The 23,213-nt window shown below is 41.4% G+C and overlaps 1 protein-coding gene across 1 annotated transcript in view; it reads left to right on the forward strand.

Moving 5' to 3' along the window:
• rfc2 (replication factor C (activator 1) 2) overlaps nt 1-21,257 on the forward strand; it is a 47,243-nt gene extending 25,986 nt beyond the window's left edge. The window contains exons 5-11 of the mRNA XM_060848354.1: nt 7,904-8,005; nt 9,764-9,864; nt 11,734-11,891; nt 12,735-12,800; nt 14,205-14,285; nt 16,289-16,402; nt 20,936-21,257. Coding sequence (XP_060704337.1) covers nt 7,904-8,005; nt 9,764-9,864; nt 11,734-11,891; nt 12,735-12,800; nt 14,205-14,285; nt 16,289-16,402; nt 20,936-21,046 — 733 coding nt within the window. The 3' untranslated portion in view covers nt 21,047-21,257. The remainder of the gene's footprint in view (nt 1-7,903; nt 8,006-9,763; nt 9,865-11,733; nt 11,892-12,734; nt 12,801-14,204; nt 14,286-16,288; nt 16,403-20,935) is intronic.
• Nucleotides 21,258-23,213: the final 1,956 nt, after the last annotated feature.

Here is a 23,213-nt window from a genome sequence, read left to right on the forward strand (position 1 = left end):
AGTAGGGGCAGTTGACACTGGCAAGAATACAATTAAACATGAAAATCAAAACATGACCTAGTGTTTGATGCTGCAGTTCGTTCACCTGTAATGTCAGTTACTGTCTGCTAATTGTTTGGTGTGAATAAACTGATTTTATAGCTCTGCTGAATTGTAATGAGTGGTTTTTATGTGACAGTTGATAGTGATGAACCTTTGAGATATTTGAGCAGGGTTGGACCTGAGATTATCTCATTTCTGCAGTGAAGACAGGTATTAAAATAAATCTTAAATTTGAGCTAAGCACAGGATGCTTGTGCCTTTTGTAGATTCAAAGTGACTCAGCTAGTGATTTACATCCTAAAATTGTAACTATTTTAATGTGAGACAGGTGACAACAGATTTTTTTTCCACACTGTAAAACCTCTGATTCAGGAGATGACTAGATAATAAAAACAAAGTAAAAGCTAGAATAGGCCATTTGGCTGCTCTGTCATTCAACGTGATCACTGGTGGTCCTGTATCTCAATATCATAATTCTGCTCTCTTTCCGTTCTTGACAACTTTAACATCTAGAAATCTATCTCTCTCTTTTTTTTTAAAATAGGTTCAGTTACCTGGACTCCCACAGCCTTTTGAAATAGAAAATTCCACACATGCATCCACTCTCTGGGAAATGTTTCTCATCATCTCTGTTCAAAATAGCCTACTGCTTCACTTGAGATAGTGACCCCATTGTTGGGGGTGCATCAACCCTATTAACATCTAATATTTCAATGAGATCCCCACTCGCTCTTCTAAACTCCAGTGAATACAAGTCCAGTCAACCCAATCTCTCCTCACAGAACAGACCTGCCATCCCAGAAATCAGACTGATAAATGTTTACAGCATTTCAGCTGTACCATGAAAAACTGCTGAGTACAACAAAGTGTGGTCTCACAAAGGCCTGTACAGCAGCAATGAGACTTTCTTGATCCTGTACTCAAAGACTCTTGTAATGACAGCCAATAAAGAACAGTACAAGCCCTTTATTCCTACTCTCAGATCAAACTAACCTACATATTCTTCATTTTACTTTCATCCATGTGCCTATCCAAGAATCACTTAAATGTTTCTGATGTATCTACTACCACTGTTGGCAGTACATTCCACACACCCACCACTCTGTCTAAAGTACTGACCTCTGACATCTCCCCTAAATATTCTTCCAGTCAACTTAAAATTATGCCCCCTCATGATTGCCATTTCCGCCCTGGGGAAAAGTCTCTGGCTGTCCACTCTTATCTATGCCTTTCATCATCTTATACACCTCTCTCAAATCACCTGTCATCCTTCTTGTGTTCCAGTGAGAAAAGTCCTAGCTCCCTCAACCTTTCTTCATAAGATATGCCCTCCAGTATAGGCAGCGTCCTGGTAAATTTCTGCACCTTCTGTAAAGCTTCCACATCCTTTCTATAATGAGGTGACCAGAACTGAACACAATACTCCAAGTGTGGTCTACCAGGGCTTTAGAGAGCAGCAGCATAGCCTTGCAGTTCTTAAACTCAATTCCCCCTGCTAATGAAAGCCAACACACCATACGCCTTGTTAATAACCCTATCAACTTGGGTGGCAACTTGGAGAGATCTATGGACGTGTACCCCAAGATGTCTCTGTTCCTGCACTGTGCCAAGAATACTGCTTTAATCTGTGATCTGACCTTCTAAAGAGAATGACTTCACACTTTTCCGGGTTGAACTCCATCTGCTACTTCTCAGTCCAGTTCTGCATCCTGTCAATGTCCCTTTGCAACCTTCCACAACTCCTCCAACCTTTGTCATTGTCAAAATTACTAATCCCCCTTCCACTTCCTCATCCAAGTCATTTATAAAAATCACAAAAAACAAATGTTCCAGAACAGATCCCTGCAGAAAACCACTGGTCACCAAGCTCCAGGCTGAATACTAGGTAAAAACAATGACTGCAGATTCTGTATTCCTGATGAAGGGCTTTTGCCCGAAACATCGATTTTACTATGCCTTTTCCAACACCACTCTAATCTAGACTCCAAGCTGAATACTACCCGCTGTCTTCTATGGACCAATCAATTCTATATCCAGACAGCCAGATTTCCCTGTTTCCCACGCTATCTCATTTTCACAATGAGCCTACCATGGGGGACCTTATCAAACACCTTGCTAAAGTCCATGTACACCATATCCTTCATTAATATGTTTTGCCACATCCTCAAAGAATTCAATAAGGTTTGTGAGGCATGAACTGTCCCTCTCAAAGCTGTGTTGACTATCTCAATCAAGCTATGGTTTTCCAAGTAATCCTAAATCCTCTCTTTCAGAATCCCTTTCCACCACCAGTGTAAGACTGACTCGTCTGTATTTCCCATGGTTATCCCTATTCCCTTTCTTGAACAAGAGAATAACATTTGTCACACTTCAATCATCTGATAGTACTTCAGTGGACAGTGAGGATGCAAAGATCATCACCAAAGTGCAGTAATCTCTTTCCTCTCTTCCTGTATATAACCTTGGGTATATCCCATCTGGTCCTATCCTCAAATTTCCTATCCTCAAGTTTTTCAAAATCTCCAGCACTTCCTCATCAGCCTGTTTCACTCTGTCTTCACAAATAATAAGGTCCCTTTCTCAAGTGAATACTGAAGCACACAATTCATTTAAGGACCTCCCCTATTTCCTCCGACTCCAGATACAAGTTCCGTCCGCGATCCCTGCTTGGCCCTACTCTTACTCTGGTCATCCTCTTGTTTCTTACTTAAGTGTAGAACGCCTTGGGGTTTTCCTTAATCCTACCTGCCAAGGCTTTTTCATGCCACTTTCTTGCTCTCCTAAGTCCACTCTTCAGTTCCTTCCTTCCTTCCTTGATAGCTTGTGATCCTCTGGAGCCCTGTCTGATCCTTGTCTCCTCAGCCTTAAGTAAGCTTCTTCCTTCCTCTTGACTCGAAGTTCTACATTCTTTGTCATCTAAGGTTCCTTCATCCTACAATCCTTTCCTTGTCTCAATGGGACAAACCTATCCAGCACTCTCAGCAAGTGCTCCCTAATCAACCTCCATACTTCTGCCATGCATTTCCCTGAGAATATCTGCTCCCAATTTTTTCTCCACAACTCCTGCATAAGAACATTGTAATTCCCCCTCCCCGAATTAAATACTTTTCCATACCATCTGCTCCAATCCCTCTCCCTGACTATAGTAATGGTCAGGGAGTTGTGGTCGCTGTCACCGAAATGCTCTCCCATCGAGAAATCTTGACACCTAGCTTGGTTCGTGGCCAAGCACCAAATCCAATATGGCCTCCCTCTAATCGGCCTATCTACCTATTGAGTCAGGAATCCTTCCTGGACACACATGACACAATCTGCCCCATCGAAACTATTTGCACTGAGGAAGTTCCAATCGATATTAGAGAAGTTGAAGTCACCCGTAACAACAACCCTGTTACTTCTGCACCTTTCCAAAATCTGTCTCCCAATCTGCTCTTGGTGGGTGGGGGGGGTGGGGGTTTGTTGAAAACTCCCAAAAAAGTGACTGCTCCTTTGCTGTTCCTGACTTCCACCCATACTGACTCTGTGCACAAACCCTCCTCAATGCCCTCCCTTTCTACAGGTGTGATACTATCACTGAGTAACAATGCCATTCACCCACCTCTCTCATCCCATTCCTTTTGAAACATCTAAACCCCAGAACATCTAATAACCAATCCTACCCCTGTGATACCCAAGTCTCCATAATGACAACAACATCGTAGCTCCAAGTACTGATCCATGCTCGGAGTTCATCACCCTTATTCCTGACACTTACTACATTAAGATAGACGCACTTCGACCCATTACACTGACTGCAACATTGCTTTATAAACTGTCTATCCTTCCTTACAGACTCTGCATGTTGTAACTGCCTGTTCACCAGCTATTCCATCTTCTGATCTGTACCGCTGATGCCCAAGGCCCTTCCAAACTAGTTTAAACTCTCCCAAAGTGCACTAGCCAACCTCACACCCAGGATATTGTTACCCCTCCAGTTCATGTGCAATCCGTTGTCCTTGTACAGGTCCCACCTTCCCCCAGTGATCCACATGGGGCAGCATGGTAGCTGTGGTCAGCACTGCTGCCTCACAGCACCAGGGTTCCAACCTTAGGCGACTTTCCGTGTGGAGTTTGCACATTCTCCCTGTGTCTGCGTGGGTTTCTTCCCACAGTCGAAAGATGTGCAGGTCAGGTGAATTGGCCATGTTAATTTGCCCATAGTGTTAGGTGTATTAGTCTGAGGGAAATGGGTCTGGGTGGGTTACTCATAGGAGGGTTGGTGTGGACTGGTTGGGCCGAAGGGCTTGTTTTCCACGCTGTAGGGAATCTAATCTAATAATATCTGAAGCCCTACCTCCCACACCAGCTGTGCAGCCACATGTTCATCTGCACTTGCTCTCTGTTCCTAACTTCACTGGCCTATGGCACAGGTAGTAACCCTGAGATTACTGGTCTGCTCTTGCTGCCTTTTAGTTTCCAACCTAACTCCCTGTATTCACTTTTCAGGTCTTCGTCCGTTTTCCTAGCTATGTCATTGGTACCGGTGTATACCACAACTTCTGGCTGTTCACCCTCCCCCTTAAGAAACTTGTAGACTCGATCTGAAACATCCCTGACCCTGGCACCTGGAAGGCACCGTACCAACTGGGAGTCTTGTTCGTGATCACAGAGTCTCTAGTCTGTTCCTCTAACCAATCGAATCGCCTATCATTATCGCTCTCCTATTCTCCCCTTCCCTTCTGAGCCACAGAACTAGGCTCAGTGTCAGAGACCTGGCTGCTGTGGCTTTCCTCTTATATGTTCTCTTTCCCTCACCCCCCAACCACAACCTGTCTGTTGTTGAGTGCAGTGGCCATAGGGTATCCCTGCACTATCTGCCTATTCACTTTTCCTCTCCTGACAGTCGTCCAGCTACATCTATCCTGTAACTTAGGTGTGACTACCTATAACCTCTCTTCCTCACCCCCTCAGCCTCCCAAATGATCCGAAGTTCATCTAGCTCCAGCTCCAGTTCCCCAACGTGGTCTGTGAGGAGCTGGAGTTGGATGCCCTTCTTGCAGGTGAAGTCAGCAGGGATACAAGTGGTGATACTTACTCTCTCACGTCCTGGAAGCAGAGCACGCAACTACTTAAACTTCCATCCCCTCTGCTCTATATTGCCAAAAGAGATTTTTGAGAAAAAAAAGCATTTCACTTCTCTTCTTAATTTGTTATTTTCATTGGCTGGTGAACAAGGACATCGTTGTGTTTCAATGTTTCCAATTTTTTACCATTTTAGTTAATACTCTGCCATTATATTTTGTGAACAACCTGTCACTTATCCATGTAATGCTGCATCTATTACACATTCACCCACATGCACAACTTGTCTCAATCATCCTACTCCTTCAGTCACAATCCCTCCTAAGTTTTGCATCATCTACAAATTGAGAAATAATATTGTGGATTTCCTTATCCACACTGTTGGTATGTATTGTGAATAGCTGGGGCGCATGCGCTAGTCCCTGTGGTACCCCTCTCGTCATTGCCTTCCACTCTGTTGGTTTTGTGTTCTGTCTGCTTGCCAATTTTCACTCCATGCCGTTATTACCATGACTCCCGCATGCTTTGATTTTGCTCACTTTTTGTACAATTTTTCTGAAAATCCAAATGTATCATTTACACTGATTATACCCTCGTCAATCTACAAAAAAAAGCTCTGGTAAAATGGCAAAGATGATTTCCCTTTCATAAATCCATGTTCTCTTTGTGTAAAAAGTCATAATTATGCAAAGAATTTTTCCCTAAAATGTCTTGTTATCACAACCTTATAATAGACTCCAGCATTCCTCGATTTGCTACTAGCCTTTGTTCCTTTTGTTCACCTTTGCTTTTTACATTTTTTTAAGCTTTTTAAAATTTTCATCTTTATTTCACTCACTCTTTTCTCCCCATTCTCTCCCTTTGTTACTATAGTTCAAACTGGAGGAAGAGCACCTCATCTTCAGCCTAGGAACCCTCCAACCACAAGGGATGAACTCAGATTTCTCCAGTTTCCTCATTTCCCCTCCCCCCACCTTGTCTCGGTCCCAACCCTCGAACTCAGCACCACCTTCCTAACCTGCAATTTTCTTCCTGACCTCTCCGCCCCCACCCCCACTCTGGCCTATCACCCTCACCTTACCACCCTCACCTTAACCTCCTTCCAACTATCGCATTTCCAACGCCTCTCCCCCAAGTCCCTCCTCCCTACCTTTTATCTTAGCCTGTTTGGCACACTTTCCTCATTCCTGAAGAAGGGCTCATGCCCGAAATGTCGATTCTCCTGCTCCTTGGATGCTGCCTGACCGGCTGCGCTTTTCCAGCAACACATTTTCAGCTACTATAGTTCAAAGCTTGGTAGATGTCCTATGAGGATATTGGTCCTGTCCTGCTGCGGTGCAAGCTATCCACCTTGCTCAGATCCCATCTTTCCCAGAATTGCTCCCAATGACTTCAGTAAGGCATTCGACAAGGTTCCCCATAGGAGACTAGTGAGCAAGGTTAGATCTCATGGAATTCAGAGAAAACTAGCCATTTGGATACAGAACTGGCTCAAAGGTAGAAGACAAAGGGTGATGGTGGAGGGTTGTTTTTCAGACTGGAGGCCTGTAAGCAAGTAGAGTGCCACAAGGATCGGTGCTGGGTCCACTACTTTTTGTTATTTGCATAAATGATTTGGATGCGAGCACAAGAGGTACAGTTAGTAAGTTTGCAGATGACACTAAAATTGGTCAGCGAAGAAGGTTACCTCAGATTACAACAGGATCTTAACCAGATGGGCCAATGGGCCGAGAAGTGGCAGATGGAATTTAATTCAGATAAATGCGAGGTGCAGAGTTTTGGGAAAGCAAATCTTAGCAGGACTTATACACTTAATGGTAAGGTCCGAGGGAGTGTTGCTGAACAAAGAGACCTTGGTGTGCAGGTTCAAAGCTCCTTGAAAGTGGAGTTGCAGGTGGATAGGATAGTGAAGAAGGCATTTGGTATGCTTTCCTTTATTGGTCAGAGTATTGAGTACAGTAGTTGGAAGGTCATGTTGCGTCTGTACAAGACATTGGTTAGGCCACTGTTGGAATATTGCGTGCAGTTCTGGTCTCTCTCCTATCGGAAAGATGTTGTGAAACTTGAAAGGGTTCAGAAAAGATTTGCCAGGATGTTGCCAGGGTTGGAGAATTTGAGCTATCGGAGAGGCTGAGCAGGCTGGGGCTGTTTACCCTGGAGCATCGGAGGCTGAGGGGTGAACTTATAGAGGTTTACCATAACCTCCAGAATGTCGTCATGTTCCAGATGACAGCAGTATGGAAAATGAGGCTGACGAGAAGAAGAATTGGTGTGTGTTTTGCATAAGAGTCAAGATTAGAGTGGTGCTGGAAAAGTAGATCAGGTCAGGCGGCATCCGACGAGCAGGAAAATCGAATTCCTGATGAACGACCTTTGCCCGAAATGCTGATTTTCCTGCTCCTCAGATGCTGCCTGGCATGCTGTGCTTTTCCAGCACCACTCTGATCTTGACTCTAATGTCCAGCGTTGCAGTACCCACTTCTGCCTACATGTTTTGCATAAACTAACTGCCGCCAAGCCCATCTTCATGCCTTCCTCAAGGTACTGATTGTTGAATTATTTGAGGCTGGACAGAATAAAATGCTTCTAGCTATTGTCTTAGCCTTCACTTTCAGAAGAGCTCCCTTAGAGAATAAGTAAATCTTTTTGTGTCCTGCATCAGCTGTCATTGGGGTTCAGCAAAGTTTGAGAAATTTAGATTAGTTCTTGGACTGCATAATAAATCAGTCCAGCACCAAATATTTTGTCTTTGATAATGTTGGATTATGACTGATATGAATACATCTTGTCTTTATTACAGAGGTATTGATGTGGTCAGAAACAAAATCAAAATGTTCGCCCAGCAGAAGGTCACACTGCCAAAAAGTCGTCACAAAATCATTATCCTGGATGAAGCTGACAGGTGAGAAGATTCGTGTATTTCAGAATGAAAGTTTCATTGTTGCATTTGTAATTTAGTCTGAGACACCAGGCAGATGTTAACAGAGCTTCAGTTTGATTGTGGTAGGGATATCCTTTCCAGTCTGTATTTCTGGTCAGCTCAGCACTTTTTTGTTTTTGCTTTGCGATTTGTGATCAGAACAAAAACCATGAATATCTTGGGCAGATCCAAGCATAAAGTGACTAAAGGCTCTGTAAATCTAGTCGCAGCTCTTAGTAATTTGAAAACGTTGCACTCACATTATTTGAATGCAGTGTATAAACAAGAGCATGTATGTCAACAGCTGCTGGTGGGTACCTGCACTGGTGTGCAATCCTTTCTAAGGTTGTGACTTGCTGCCAGGAGTCACCAACCTCTGTGTTGGCTCTAAGTGTGTATTTAAGTAAACTACTGGCTATGCTTCCCAATCCCCAAGTCCGAGCATTTGGATTGAAGTCCCATTCCAGGATTTGAGCACATAATCAAATCTTTCTAATGAAGTATTAACCCAAAGGTTTAATTTGCTTGCTGAGTAAATACACAGATCCCACAGCTTCATTTCCAGGGGTTGATTTTTTTTTCTCCCCTGGGTGTCCTGACCAAAATTTATTCACAACAGCACTGTTTCTTTTTAAAAGAAACTACCTTCATGTAATTTCCTTTGCAGGAACAAGGCATGTGTAATTTGCTTAAACATAATAGTCACTGCATTTAAAAAGTAATTGATTGCTGATAAAATAGTTTTGGAACATTTTGAAGATTACCAAGATTGTAGAAGAATCCGAGCTCTCTCTTTCCGTATCTGACAAGTGTATACACTTCAAAGCTACTCACTAGAGCTGAAAATACAATCACTTCTGTTCACGAAATGCATCATCTCCATTTTTGGCCGAGATCATTCCATTGTTGCTGACAACAACACCATTACTGATGGGGAATGAGTATAGTATGTTCTCAACCTCCAGTGCGACATTCCTGAGATATACTTCCAACCTTCTTCCACCTCGAGGAAAGCCTGCTTCTAACTCTGTAATATTGCAAGCTGCCACCGCCCACAGCTTGTCTGCTGCTGAAACCCCCATTCATGTCTTTGTTACCCTCAAGTGCACCCCTGGCTGGTGTCTCATATTGAGAAAAGTAACCGTCCAGAACTCAACTGTCCAGGTCTCACCTTGCATGAAGTCAGAGTTCCTTGTCACTCCAGTGCTCTCTGACCTATATTTTGTTTCCAGTCAAGCAGCATTCTGATTTTTAAAATTCTTAATTTTGTTCTCATGGTTTTTCATGGCCTAACCACTCTGTTTTTACACTTTCAACCCTATATGTTCTACCCACCCCTCTGAATCTGGTCTATAGGTCATCCCTGATTTTAAATCGCTTCATGTCTTCCATTGCCTCAGCCCCAAACAGTAGAAGTTCTCATCACTCGACTGCCTCTAACTCACTTCCTGCCTTAAATCTGCCTCTCTGATTATCTAACCAAATATCTGTGTATCTTAAGACTATATTTCACGTTATAATGACTCTGTGAAGCATGTTGGTAAGATTCATTATGTTAAAATGCTATATAAATATGTTATTCTGTAGACACCAGTTCACTTATCAGGCCAGCATCTTATAGAAGAGAGATGAAGCTTATTTGAACCTCTCCAGAGATTCCCACAGCTGAGCAAGGACTGAATAGTGGATGAAGAGGGCTTATTATTTATTTGATATTATTCAGCTTTGTTTGATTTAAAGTATGACAGATGGAGCTCAACAAGCCCTAAGGAGGACAATGGAGATTTACTCTAAAACAACTCGCTTTGCACTGGCATGCAACGCTTCAGACAAAATCATAGGTAGGTTTTTGCTGAGCAGATAAATTTACAGATGCATCTCCAGAAGTTATTAAATTGACTATTCTCCTGTTTTGGGTGTTTACCATTTTTCCACACCAATTATTTCTGATCGTTTAATCTGAGCTGTTAAAAACCATGTATATTCTCATTATTTTATATATATTTTTAAAAAGCCTGTTCAAGGCTGCAAAATGCTGAGAGATTCTTAAAGACAGGGACTGCAGTGAGAAGGTTTAGTCCTTGGATGTAGGACTACGTACACATTAATCACAGAAAGTAAGACAATTTGGCAATCTTTATCATATTATGTAAATATAAATTGTATCGATTTAAATAAAGGATCTCATGTTTCTGTGAATGTTTACACCTTAACATGGAATACACCTTGATGCTTACCAACTATTAACTCTCCCCACCTTTAAAGTGACCTGAAAGATTGCAATATTATATTCAGCTGGCACCTACCTTACATGGCTGTAGTGCCTTCAAGCAATTGAAACTTTTGTAAATTGCAAGGAATCATTTTTAGTTTACTGTAAATAGCCTTGCATGGTATCAACAAAACAGGTGTTGCCATAGTGGCAAGCTATGGAACTGTAAGCACTCCTGGGGCTGATCTTGTGATTTGTTTGGCTCATGTCATTCAATAGTTTATTTTTAGCAGCTTACCACTTCCTGGCCTGGATCCTATTGAACACCGACGCAATGAATCATACAGTTCAAAACTTGAGTTGAGAGTGACTGCATCTAGGCCAGGGGAGATTGTATCTCATGAGCTTGATGGGCTGTCATAATGAGTTGTAAAGTGAAAGATTATGGTGTTGGGGAGGGGTGCAAGAAAGAGATTGCCAAAATGAAGTGCTGTTTATCTGCTGCTATATAATTTAACCAAAGAGTAGTCTTTATTTTCTGTTTAAGCCCAGTATAGTGCTAATACTGTACTGCACGTTTTAGTGTTTACCACTTGCCTAAGCATGGTTGATTAGGTGTGTCTGTATGCTTGAGATGGTCATTAGACAGATCCAGCTGTGCCTTTAGGTTGTTGCACAAATCAGTAACCAAATTATCTGTCTGCTTTTACCTCTATTGTTAGTTTCTTGATATCTGCCATTTGATTTAACAGTGATATTTGTTGTCAAGTATTTCATGTGATACAAAGGATACAAGTTGTTTCGAATTACAGCATTTGCCAGATAAGAAGGATAACTATTGTACTAATTGGTGGAGCCTAAAGATGTTGTGTTATTTCCTTGGTGCCTTTTGTGTGCTATGCCTGAAAAAAGCTGGTCAGAGGTAATATCTGGCTATTAGGGGGCGGCACGGTGGCACAGTGGTTAGCACTGCTGCCTCACAGCGCCAGGGACCTGGGTTCAATTCCCGCCTCAGGCGACTGACTGTGTGGAGTTTGCACGTTCTCCCTGTGTCTGCGTGGGTTTCATCCGGGTGCTCCGGTTTCCTCCCACAGTCCAAAGATGTGCGGGTCAGGTGAATTGGCCATGCTAAATTGCCCGTAGTGTTAGGTAAGGGGTATATGTAGGGGTATGGGTGGGTTGCGCTTCGGCGGGTCGGTGTGGACTTGTTGGGCCGAAGGGCCTGTTTCCACACTGTAAGTAATCTAAGTAATCTCTTATATACAGAGAACTCTCTGCCCAACCACAAATTGATGAAAGATTCTTTTCACAATGGCTGACTGTGTTTTCTATCAACTTGTGATCAGCTCAAGCCCCAGAACAAATTTGGAAAGCTAGATTCTCATCCTGAAGTAACCTTGCCTTAAATTCAACATTCAAGATGTTATAATTGTTTCTATTGAGGAATCACCTCAGCATATGCTATTGAATTCATGTAATATCCATGGCATGTTCTTAGAACCTATCCAGTCTCGCTGTGCTGTCCTGCGTTACACAAAACTCACTGATGCTCAGATTCTGGCTCGACTGATGCAGGTGGTTGAGAAGGAGAATGTCCAGTATACAGATGATGGACTGGAAGCCATAATTTTCACAGCGCAAGGAGACATGAGACAGGTGAGATTAGTTTTAGTAATGGTACATTGTAGAATGGGGATGCTGACTGCGAAATGTCAGTAATAACACCAACCAGCAGAGAAGGTATGCCATTTGCGGAGAACTCCCAGATACTGGTTTCTTCATGACCTTTTCCCAGCACCAACTGCAACGTGCATTTATGGACCACTGCTAGAAGCTAATGAACATCCAGAAACGATATCAAATTAACTTTTGACAGCAGACAACATAAGCTATGAGGTAAACTTTAGACTGTAAAAGAAGAAAAAAGGTTCATGGATGCGATTCCAGGGCTTGTATAAATTTGCAGTTTTAAAAATGTAGGTGAGCTGTTTACTTTATGAATTTTTGTCCTTGTATGAAAGGCATCAGTATTTAAGAGTTTGATGCTTCAGTTCAGGTATCTCAATAAGATACAAAATCATTGTGCGCTAATATGCAAGAACTCTTTCGAAGAGATCTAAGGTGACTAATTTGCGTCAAATTATCAGTAATTTTCACCAAACTCTCAACAATAAGGTTGACTTGACTGAAAAATGGGAGAAAGAAATAAAAGCACAAAAAAACCTGCAGATGCTGGAAATTAGAAACAAAAACAGAAATCTCTGGAAAAACTGAGGTCTAGCAGCATCTGTGGAGAAAGATCAGAGTTAACATTTTGGTCTAGTGACTCTTTCTCGACTCCAGGAGAAAGAAACTTTTATTCTGTTCCTGAGTTTGTGTAGCCAAATGTTAGCGTTGCAGCATGTTAATCTTTGAATAGACATTCGAACATTAGGTGAACCAAGTTATTTTGATTTCAATTTGGTATCTAGAAACAAAATTATTCTTTTAATTTAACAGGCTTTGAACAACTTGCAGTCGACACACTCTGGATTTGGGTTTGTTAACAGTGAAAATGTTTTCAAGGTAAGTGCTTTCTTTAAAAAAAAAGCTGGATTTACCTAATGCCTTTGTTAACTCAAAACATTTCACTGCTAAATTGTTATTTGAAGCTTACAGCAAGTTATTCTGGTGTTTATTGCAATAATGTTGACCTGAGCACTGAGCATTCATAGCTCCTTGGCAATTAATGTTATGAGACTTTTAAATGTCCATTAGAGTAAACCGACGAGTCAGTGGTTGTGCAACTAATGTCCAAGCCCCTTCAGTAATGCAGCATGCTGCAAGGGACTGCTGCAAATCCTCTCCAATTTTTATGCACCAGAAAGATAGCTGAACCAGTGTTGCATCTGTTTGTTACAAAATGTTAGTTTACACCAAAGTCTATTGTTTATCTTAGTCTGTTGGATGTGTCTCAAAGTTTTGAGCAACCTTTTAAAAAAATAATGTATATTTCTTTCAGGACACAATGTTTGCTTTAGAATGGCCTGAACTTGCATAGAGTTGTTATAATGCTTAACATTTTCATTGTTTTATTAAATGCTTACGTTATTTCACTGTGAACTTGTAAATACTTTACAGATTTGTAATTTCGATTTGTTTCCTACATCTTAATGGGCAGGAGCTTTTTTAGCTCTGTATTCCCAGCCAGAAAACATGGGCCTGATCTAGTAATGTTTCTTTCACCTGCAACTTTTTAGCCAAGTCCTTACCAGGACCGTGGAATTGGTGAATTCTTACATCAATGGAAACTGAGAACGTCAGTTGGTACCCCTCCAACCTTTGAAACATGGTGTTTGGGTTAAAGCTCCATTTTGGATTTAAGCACACAGTTGAGGGTAATGCTGCAATGTAACAGTGAGAGGAATGCTGTATTGCTGAATTTCCTTTGAGTTAATCAAAGGTTCTGCCTGCCACTTCAGATAAATATCAAAGATCTCATGCCACTCTTCAAGGAAGAGCAAGAAATATTCCCTGTATATTAACGACTAATTACCAAATAAAGCCGATTATCTGGGAACTCAGGTTGTCATTGTTGTCTGTACTAACACAATTGGCGATACTCAAGAGTAACAGGTTGGTGATGAAATAATTTGGATCATCTTAGAATGTACTACGGCACTGCATAAACAGCATTTTCTAATGCCTAGCATATTGAGAGTGCATTGAACTGTCTACCATGGTTAAACTTATAACAAATGCAAATTCGGACATCTACAAAATCGATGCCTGAGATTCCAGTTGGGTTTGCACAGATATGCCACTGAGCTAGAAAAGCAGTCGGTCAGGCAGCATCCGAGGAGCAGGAGAGTCGATGTGCCGAGCATAAGCTCCTGTTCCTCAGATGCTGCCTGACCAGCTGTGCTTTTCCGCACCATATTTTTCAACACTCTGTTCTATCCTTTTTCTAAATGCCGCTGTTTCCAATAGGTCTGTGATGAACCTCATCCACTTCTGGTAAAAGAGATGATTCAACACTGTGTCAATGCAAACATCGATGAGGCATACAAGGTAGATTCCACATGATGACTCTTATAATTGTGCATGTTTATAGATAACTCCTCAAATACAAAAATATCACTATCTCCTCTCCAAGCTTTTGTTCAGCCAAAATGAAGGAAGCACAACAGGTCCATCAGCCTGATTAAACCAACAGCAAATGTTCCGACTATAGCTGCTTCAAGGCAGCAGTATATCCAAAATGGAACCATATCTCACTCTCTGTGACCAGTTTTCCTCTTCCTGAATTTATGGTGCAAGGCCAGAATATTCCCAATATTCTTCTCCATAAAAGCTGCTACCTCCAGTCCGTCTGCACACACTCATTCGAAAGCCAAACATGAGAATTTATTTTCCTGTAATAATGGTTGTAACCGTTCAAGGACCTCATTAATTTTTACCTCACCTTATTCCTTTTGGTCCATGTCGTAGCCTCGCCCTAATGCTATCTTCCTTCTTTCAAAACTGACATCATGTTATCTTTAAAAATCCCATGAGGGCACAGTTTTCTCTAATTTCTCTTTACTGAGTGTGGCTTGTTTCTTTTGCTGGCTGGTTCCTTGAGTATGTATGTATGTATGTATGCTGGGTATGTATGCACCTTAAAAGGAAACATTCTCAACTTGGTGTACAACAGAATGCTGTGCAGCTTGGAGGGAACATTCCTCATGAAACCTTTTTTGACCATGGCTTTTCTCTGTTGCGTGTATGTTTTCAGTGCCCGATCCTCCTTTTCACCTAAAATTAAGCACGTAACCGCATGAAACAAAACCAGAAATTGCTGGAGAAACTCAACACCTCTGACGGCATATCTGGAGAGAAAACTGAGTTAATCATAGTCCTACAGCACGGAGACTTGCCCTTTGGCCCAAACTGGTCCGTGCTGACCCCATTTCCCTGCACTTGGCCCATATCCTTCTAATCCTTTCTTATCCATGTATTAAATGTTGTTAATGTACGCCTCAACCACCTCCACTGGCAGCTCACTCTATATGTGCACCACCCTCTGTGTAAAAAGTAAGTCATCCCTTAGGTTCCCTTTTATTCTTTTCCCTCTAACCTTAAACTGATGCGCTCTCGTCCTCGATTCCACAACCCTGGGAAAAAGACTGACTGCATTCACCCTATCCATCGCCTCTCGTGATCTTCTACACCTCTATAAGGTCCCTCCTAACTCTCTTATGCTCCTTTTTTGAAAAAAAAGGCCTAGCTTGTTCAATCTCTTCAGACCATTGAGTCCTCGCAACATCCTTGTAAATTTCTTCTGCACTCTTTCCAGTTTAATAACATCCTATAGCAAGGTGACCAAAACTGAACACAATACTCCAAGTGCAGCCTCACCAGTGTCCTATACAACTGCAACATAACTTCCCAACCTCTATACTCAATGCCCTGACTGAAGGCCAGCGTGCCAAAAGTTGTCTTTACTCCCCTGTCTACCTGTGACTCCACTTTCCGAGAACTGTGCACCTGAACTCCCAAGGAACCTCTACTCCAGTATGCTCGTTAAGGCCCTACCATTCATCATGAAATTCCTGCCTTGATTTAACTTTCCAAAATGCAAGACCTCACACATCTCTAAATTAAACTCCCTTTGCCATTTCTTGGCCCATTTCCCAACTGATCAAGGTCCTGATGCAATTTTTGATAGCTTGCCTAGTTGTCCACAATACCACCTATTTTAGTGTCATCTGCAAACTTACTAATTATGCCTTGTATATTCTCATCCAAGTCATTGATATAGATAACAAGCAACAATGGGCACAGCACTGACCCCTGAGGCACTCCACTAATCACACTGTTTTGTCTCTTCAGACCGTGCTGCCAGACCTGCCAGAATTCTTCAATAATTTCTGATTTTTTTCCCTCTTTTTCACTTCTCCATTCATTTTTTTTCTCAGTTGATAGACGTTTTCACTTTTAATTGCCCTCTGCAGAATTATTTGACATGTGTTCCATTGTCTTTGGTATTTACTGGTTACCATGATGCCCTCCTCTGATTTTGTCATCTTCAGGTTGTTGCTCATCTCTGGAAACTGGGTTACTCACCAGAAGACATTATTGGCAACATCTTCCGTGTCTGTAAAACCTTTCAAATGCAAGAGTACTTGAAGCTGGAGTTCATAAAGGTGAGAAGGGTTGAAGACTCAGAGCCGAGATTTTGCCATCTGTACCCAGCCTGAGAACAACATCTATCAGACAAAAAGCTTCTCCCGTTTGACTTGATCGGCTTGTTCTTGTCTTTGCTCCTGAGTCAGGTGGTTCAGGGTATGTGTTCTGCATCAGAGCTTGAATACATGGTTAACTATTTTATCATAGAACAGAGGTAAGTCAGCATTGTCGGAGATGGTATCCTGTGGGCAAGGCACCTCATTGTAAATACTTGCAGTCCACCTCAATGTTAAAACCAGATCTACCAACATCTTTCATTCTGGTGCATTTCAATGTAGCTTATTTTTGTGGAACCAAACCCATTTATTAGCAGGGATATGAGTCCCCTTTAAATTTCCCGTGATTTCAAATCTCATCACTTCCATCATTATTCAATAATTCCAAAAGGAAATTGTGGTAATTTTTTGTTCTCATGTGTTTTGATTGAGAAGTTTGGCCCATCGTGCTTGTTTGTGATGCCATACCTGTAGATACTGCTAACTAACGTCCCTCGTGTTCATAACCATTTATACTGTCCTCTTACATAGATCTTTCAAATTTTATTTCAAATAGTTATATGCTGCTTAATAACTAGGAGGCAAGTAAACAAATTGGAAATTCTCCAATCTTGTAACCTTATCCTACTTTAATATTTATTTATAATTCAATCTCTCCATTTATTTTTAAAATCCTTCCGCGTAAATATTTTCAGTTAAAATTTTCTTTACTACCAACTTGATTATCTTCTGGGGTTGGTTTGATTTGCCAGCTTTCTATTTATGTTCATCAGGAACAGAAGAGAGCATGTGCAATGTCATCAATTCAGTTTCAAATGGGGTGATCACAAAAAAGTAATTTTAATATGTCTAGTCCATCTGTGAGCAATTGATTGTAAATCACTGAACATAACTTTAAATTCTGCTCATTTAGTGTGTGTGAGTCAGGTTCTGGAAAATGAAGCATTTTTAATTTTTAATTTTTAGCAAGATTTGAATTGATGCCTTTGTGCCTAAAAGAAACCAATATCATGTAAACATCCTTCTTGTGAAGGACTCAATTAGTGGAAACCTAGTGTGCACAATATTCTGGGATGGGCCCAGCTTGTCATGCAGAGATCGTAGAAACCCAGCTTACATTCAATGCAACCTGTGATGGAAATTCCACAGTTTCTGATGTGCAATTGGCAACGTAGGAAAGCCAGTAGAAACTTTATGCTTCTCTAATAGTTATTTGTTTCATTTTTGAATGTTTACCCTCTCACCCACCCCAGTTCTGGACTTTCCCACCCCAGGGAAAAGACCTTGTCTATTCATCCTATCCCATGTGCCTCATGATTTTATAAACCTCTATGAAGTCATCCCTCAGCCTCTGATACACCAGGGAAAACAGCCCAACCTCTCCCTATAGCTCATTCTCCAACCCTGACAACATACTTGTAAATCTTTTCTGAACCCTTTCAAGTTTCACAGCATCCTTCTGATAGGAGGGAGACCAGAACACACTCAATATTCCAAATGTAGCTTAACTGATGTCGTGAACAGCTGCAACATGACTTCCCAACTCCTATACCCAACACTCTGACCAATAAAAGAAAGCATACCAAATCCTACCTTCACTATCCTATCTACCTGCGACTCCACTTTCAAGGAGCTATGAACCAAGGTGTCTTTGTTCAGCAATGCTCCCCAGGACCTTCCCATTAAGTGTATAAGTCCTGTTCTGATATACCTTTCCAAAATGCAGCACCTCACATTTATCCATTTATCACTCCTCGGCCCATTGGCCGACCTGATTAAGATCCCGTTGTACTCTGAGGTAACCTTCTTCGCTGTTCACTACACCTCCAATTTTGGTGTCATCTACAAATTTACTAACTATACCTATGTCCAAATTATTTATACAAATGACAAAAAGTAGTGGACCCAGCACCGATCCTTGTGGCTTATCACTGGTCACAGGCCTCCAGTCTGAAAAGCAACCCACCACCAACCTCGTCTTCTACCTTCAAGCCAGTACTAGATCCAAATGGCTAGTTCTCCTTGTATTCTGAGTTCACCTTGCATTTGGGCTTTTCTGTTCAGCTCGTTACATAGTGACATTGACGAGAAGAAATGAGCTGTTACTTGAATTTTAAATTGGCCACAAGTTGATGACGAGGCAAACAAAAGGATGGAGGAAAGATCAAGTGTGATGGGATTGTACTGGAGCACCACCCACCCCCCCGCCCCCAATAGTCAGAAGGAAACTGAGAAAGAAATATGTAGGGAAATCTCATGTATACGTAAGCATTTTAAGGTGGTGGTAATGGGGAGTTTTAATTTACCAAACATCAGGACTGCCATAAGTATTAAGTTTACATGGTGAAGAATTTATTAAATGTGTTCAAGAAAGTTTATCAACATATGGCCACCTTCTGGGCAATAATGCAAGGCACGTTATTGACGTAAAAGGAGGGTCTAGCAATCATAATTCTGTTAGTTTCAAAATGATTATGAAAAAGGATATCAAAGTTTTTCTTTTAATTGGAGTAAGGTAAATTTTAATGGTATGACCCAACTTTCAAAGTTGATTGGAGTAGACTGTAGGTAAAAGGACATCTGACAGATGAGACGCTTTCAAGAGTGTGATGTTTCAAGATGTTCCTGTTAGAGTGAGGGGTAAGGCTGTTAAGGAACAATGGATGATTGATCTCGTCAAGAATAAAAGAAAATGCTATTTTAGATACAGGCAACTTGGTTCAATGTTTGTGAGAAGATTTGTAGCTCGGGTGCTCGTTGTTGAGATTCAATAGAATCTCTTAATTAATATAAAGAGTAGGGATAAAGAGGGGATAAGAGATAGTGTTGGCAGGTGGGGTTAAGGCTAATCCGGAGAATTCAGCAAGTACATTGGTAAGAGAGAACTAGAGAGGGGGGAGATTCATTTAAAGATCAAGGATGTCATCTTTGTGATGAACCCCAGGACATGGGAGAGATACTAAATGAACATTTTGCATCAGTTTTATTCTGGAGAAAGAAATTGAGGCTAGAGAATGCAGGGAGATAAATATTGATGTTTTAAAAACGATTCACATTATGGAAGAGGAAGTTCTGGAGGGCTTGGAATATAAAGGTGGATAAATCTCCAGGACCTGATCTAATGTATCCCAGAATGTTGTGGGGAATAAGGGAGGAAATTGCAAAATCTCATGCAGAAATATTTGCATCGTCTTTCACTCTGGATGAGGTGCCTGATTATTTGGAGGGTGGTTGATGTTGTACCTTTGTTTAAGAATGATTGATTGTGCGGAGAAACCGGGGAACTATAGTCTTGTAAGTCAGATTTGTGGGTCAATGGGCTGAAAAATGGTAGATGGAGTTCAGTCTGGAACAGTGCGAGGTATTGCATTTTGGCATTGCAACAAACAAGGGTAGGACTTGTAAAATTAATGGTAGGGCCTTGGGTAGTGTTGGAGAGTACTTGAACCTAGTGGTTCAGGTACATAATTCTTTGAAGCTTGTGTCATATACAGTATAATGGTTTGAAAACGTGTAAGTCATGTTGAGGTTGTGCAGGACATTGAGACATTTTTTGGAATACTGTGTCCAGTTCTGGTCACCTAGTCATAGGACAGATGTTATTAAGCTGGAGAGGGGTAGGGAGAGATTTATCAGGATGCTGCTGGGTATGGAAGGTTTGAGTCATGACGATAGGCTGGGACCTTTTTTTAACTGGAGCTTCAGAGGTTGAGAGGCAACCTTTTTAGAGGTTTATAAAATCACGAGTTAATAGTATGTGCCTTTTCCCTAGGATAGGGAACTTGAAGACTAGGCGGCTCGTTATTAAGGTGAGGAGGAGGAGATTCAAAAATGACAAAAGCAGCAGTTTTTCTTTTATGCAAATGATGTGGAATAAACTTCTTGAGGAAGTGCTGGATGTGGGCACAGCTAAACGTTAAAAAGACATTCTGATAAGTTCATGAATGGGAAAGGGTTGGAAGGGTATGGGACAGGAGCAGGCAGATGGTGCTATTTTACTTTAGGATTACGTTCAGCATGGACTGAAGGGTCTGTTTCTGTGCTGTATGACTCTGACACATTATGCCAACAGAGCCCCATATTTGAACCCACTCTGAAATAACAAGCTCTGAGTCTCATTCAGGTCAAGTCCACAATGTAAAAGTGATGAATATTTAGTGCTGATTTGTCAGACCAGTAATTCGTTTTCTATTTCAGTTTAGGGTTCATTGTTGAAGTGGCATTTTTTGATTTTTATACTGATTTAGGTAGCTCAGTATTAGTATAGGAGGACAAAATTCCTCTATACATGTTCCCCCATTGCTACAAAACAGGAGAAAACAGTGAGGCAAGAGATTGGGACAGACTGTTCTGTCCCTGATTTGTTTGCTAAAGGAATGGGTGGGGAAAAAAAAACAAGAAGGATTGAGATTGGTCTCAGAAAATCAAAAGTGAACATGAAAACTTTGATGTCAATTATTTTAAAAAGTAAATTTTCCATCTTGCTCCCCGCAGGAGATTGGATACACTCATATGCGAATTGCTGAAGGGGTGAATTCCTTATTACAAATGGCTGGGCTGCTTGCTCGACTTTGCCAAAAGACTGCGGCTCCGCCAGCAAGTTGATGCGTCAATCTCCAGGGTGCTTTTATTTTCGAAGATAAGGTTTACGTTTGTGTCTCGCATTTACATTGTATGTCAATAGACTTTCATTAGATACCGTTATTGGACACTTTTCCCTCTATATGAAAATTCTATGGATTTGAATTCTATGTTTGATTTTATCACATTTCTGAAGCTAATTTTCCATTTGGATAATAAAATAATGTACAATAAATTGTTATGGTGCAAATGTGAGTATTTTCCACAGTGAAACAGCTTAGAAACAGACCCTTCATTCCAGCTTGTTCATGCTGACCAGGTTTTCTAAACTAGTCCCATTGCCTGAATTTGGCCCATACGCCTCTGAACCTCATTTATCCATGTACCTGTCCAAATGTCTTTTAAATGTTGTAACTGTCTCTACATCTACCACTTCCTCTAGCAGTTCCAAGTACGAACCACCTTCTGTGAAAAAGTTGACCCTCAGGTCCCTTTTAACATCTTTCTCCTCATAATTGTGTCCCTTTCCTAGGAAAAGACCTTTTGCTATTCACCTTATCTATGTTCCTCATGATTTTATAGCCCTCTAGAAGGTCACCCCTCAACGTCCTATGTTCCAGTGGAAGTATGTCTGAGCCTATCCAACCTCTCCTTATAACTCAAACCCTCCAACTCCTGGTAACAACCCTTAAATCTTTTCTGCACCCTATCCAACTTCATAATGTCTATCCTAAAGCAAAAAAACTTTCCTACATTTCCAAGACGGAGGCTGCTGTTTTCACTGAAATCTTGATTTGCCTCTTCAGTGAGTGCATTACAATGTTCTATTCTCCAGATTAGGTTGTGTATCTAGTGTAAGTTCCTTGGCAGTATAAGATACTGACTGGGACCAATGAATACAAAGCAGCTCTGCCATTGTATTGTCTGTGCTCCAGGTGTTCAATAAATAAATTCATGTCTGTTTAGGTGAATTGGCAGTGAATATCTTCACATCACTGCTTTCTGGTTTTGTCACTGGCCCCAATTCCACCTCCCAAATGGCCCCATGTATGCGACAGCACCTCATGAGGCCACTTACATTCTAGCTAACTGCATTTCTACACTGCCATGGATATAAGCTCTCATGCTGAAACCGGTTTTTTTTTAAAATCTGAAGGTGTTGATGTTTCACAGCACTTTAACATCACCAATATCTCTGCTCAGGGATGGACAGGCAACATTTTTTTGTATTTGTTTAATCAGTTTTGGAGAAAGGTAAATTCATACTGGAACAAATACTGGAAATACAGTCATGAACCAATTTATGAAGTTTTTGTTTTGTCCTTCATTCATTCATGGAAAGTGGGCATCACTGGCTAGGCCAGCATTTATTCCCTGTCCTTAATTGGTGCTAGGCAGTTCAGTATCAAACACATTGCTGTGGGTCTGCAGTCACATGGAGGCCGGACCAGGTAAGGCTGGCAGGTTTCCTCTCCTAAAGGGCATTAGTGAGCTGGCAATCAATTGTGGTCGTCGTAGACTCTTAATTCAAGATGGCGAAAGTGAATACTACAGGTGCTGGAGATTTGAGTTCTGTGTGGTGCTGGAAAAGCACAGCAGGTCAGGCAGTATCAGAGGAGCAGAAAATTGACGTTTCGGGCAAAAACCCTTCCTGAGGAACTTCCGGATGAAGGGCCTTTGCCTGAAATGTCGATTTTCCTGCTCCTCTGATATTTTCTGACCTGCTGTGCTTTTCCAGCACCACACTCTTGACTCTTAATCAAGATTTTTATTGAATTCAAACTCCATCATTGCAGGGTTCCAACCTGGGTCCTTAAACACACTATCAGGCTCTCTGGATTAATAGTCTAGCAATAATACCACTAAACCATCACCTTCAAAAGCAGCTGTTAAAATTATAGTTGTGTATTCCTGAGTCTAGCTGCATTGTTTGTCCAAGCTGGCTAATTAGCACTTGAGCTGTGATCTCCTAATACGTGGCACCCTACAAGTGTGAATTAAATCAGGAGATGTGAACTTCTTGGCATAGGCTATTACCTGGTTTTGATATCTTTGGGTCAAAATGGTGATTTCTGTGCAAAGAGTGTGATTATTCTACATGGGTTCTCTGAAATAAAAACAAAATGCTACAGAAACTCAGCACATCTGACAGCATATGTGCAGAGAGAAACGGACATTAGGATTTGAGCCT

Source organism: Hemiscyllium ocellatum, chromosome 31 (assembly GCF_020745735.1).
Source record: "Hemiscyllium ocellatum isolate sHemOce1 chromosome 31, sHemOce1.pat.X.cur, whole genome shotgun sequence".
Classification (NCBI taxonomy): Eukaryota; Metazoa; Chordata; class Chondrichthyes; order Orectolobiformes; family Hemiscylliidae; genus Hemiscyllium; species Hemiscyllium ocellatum.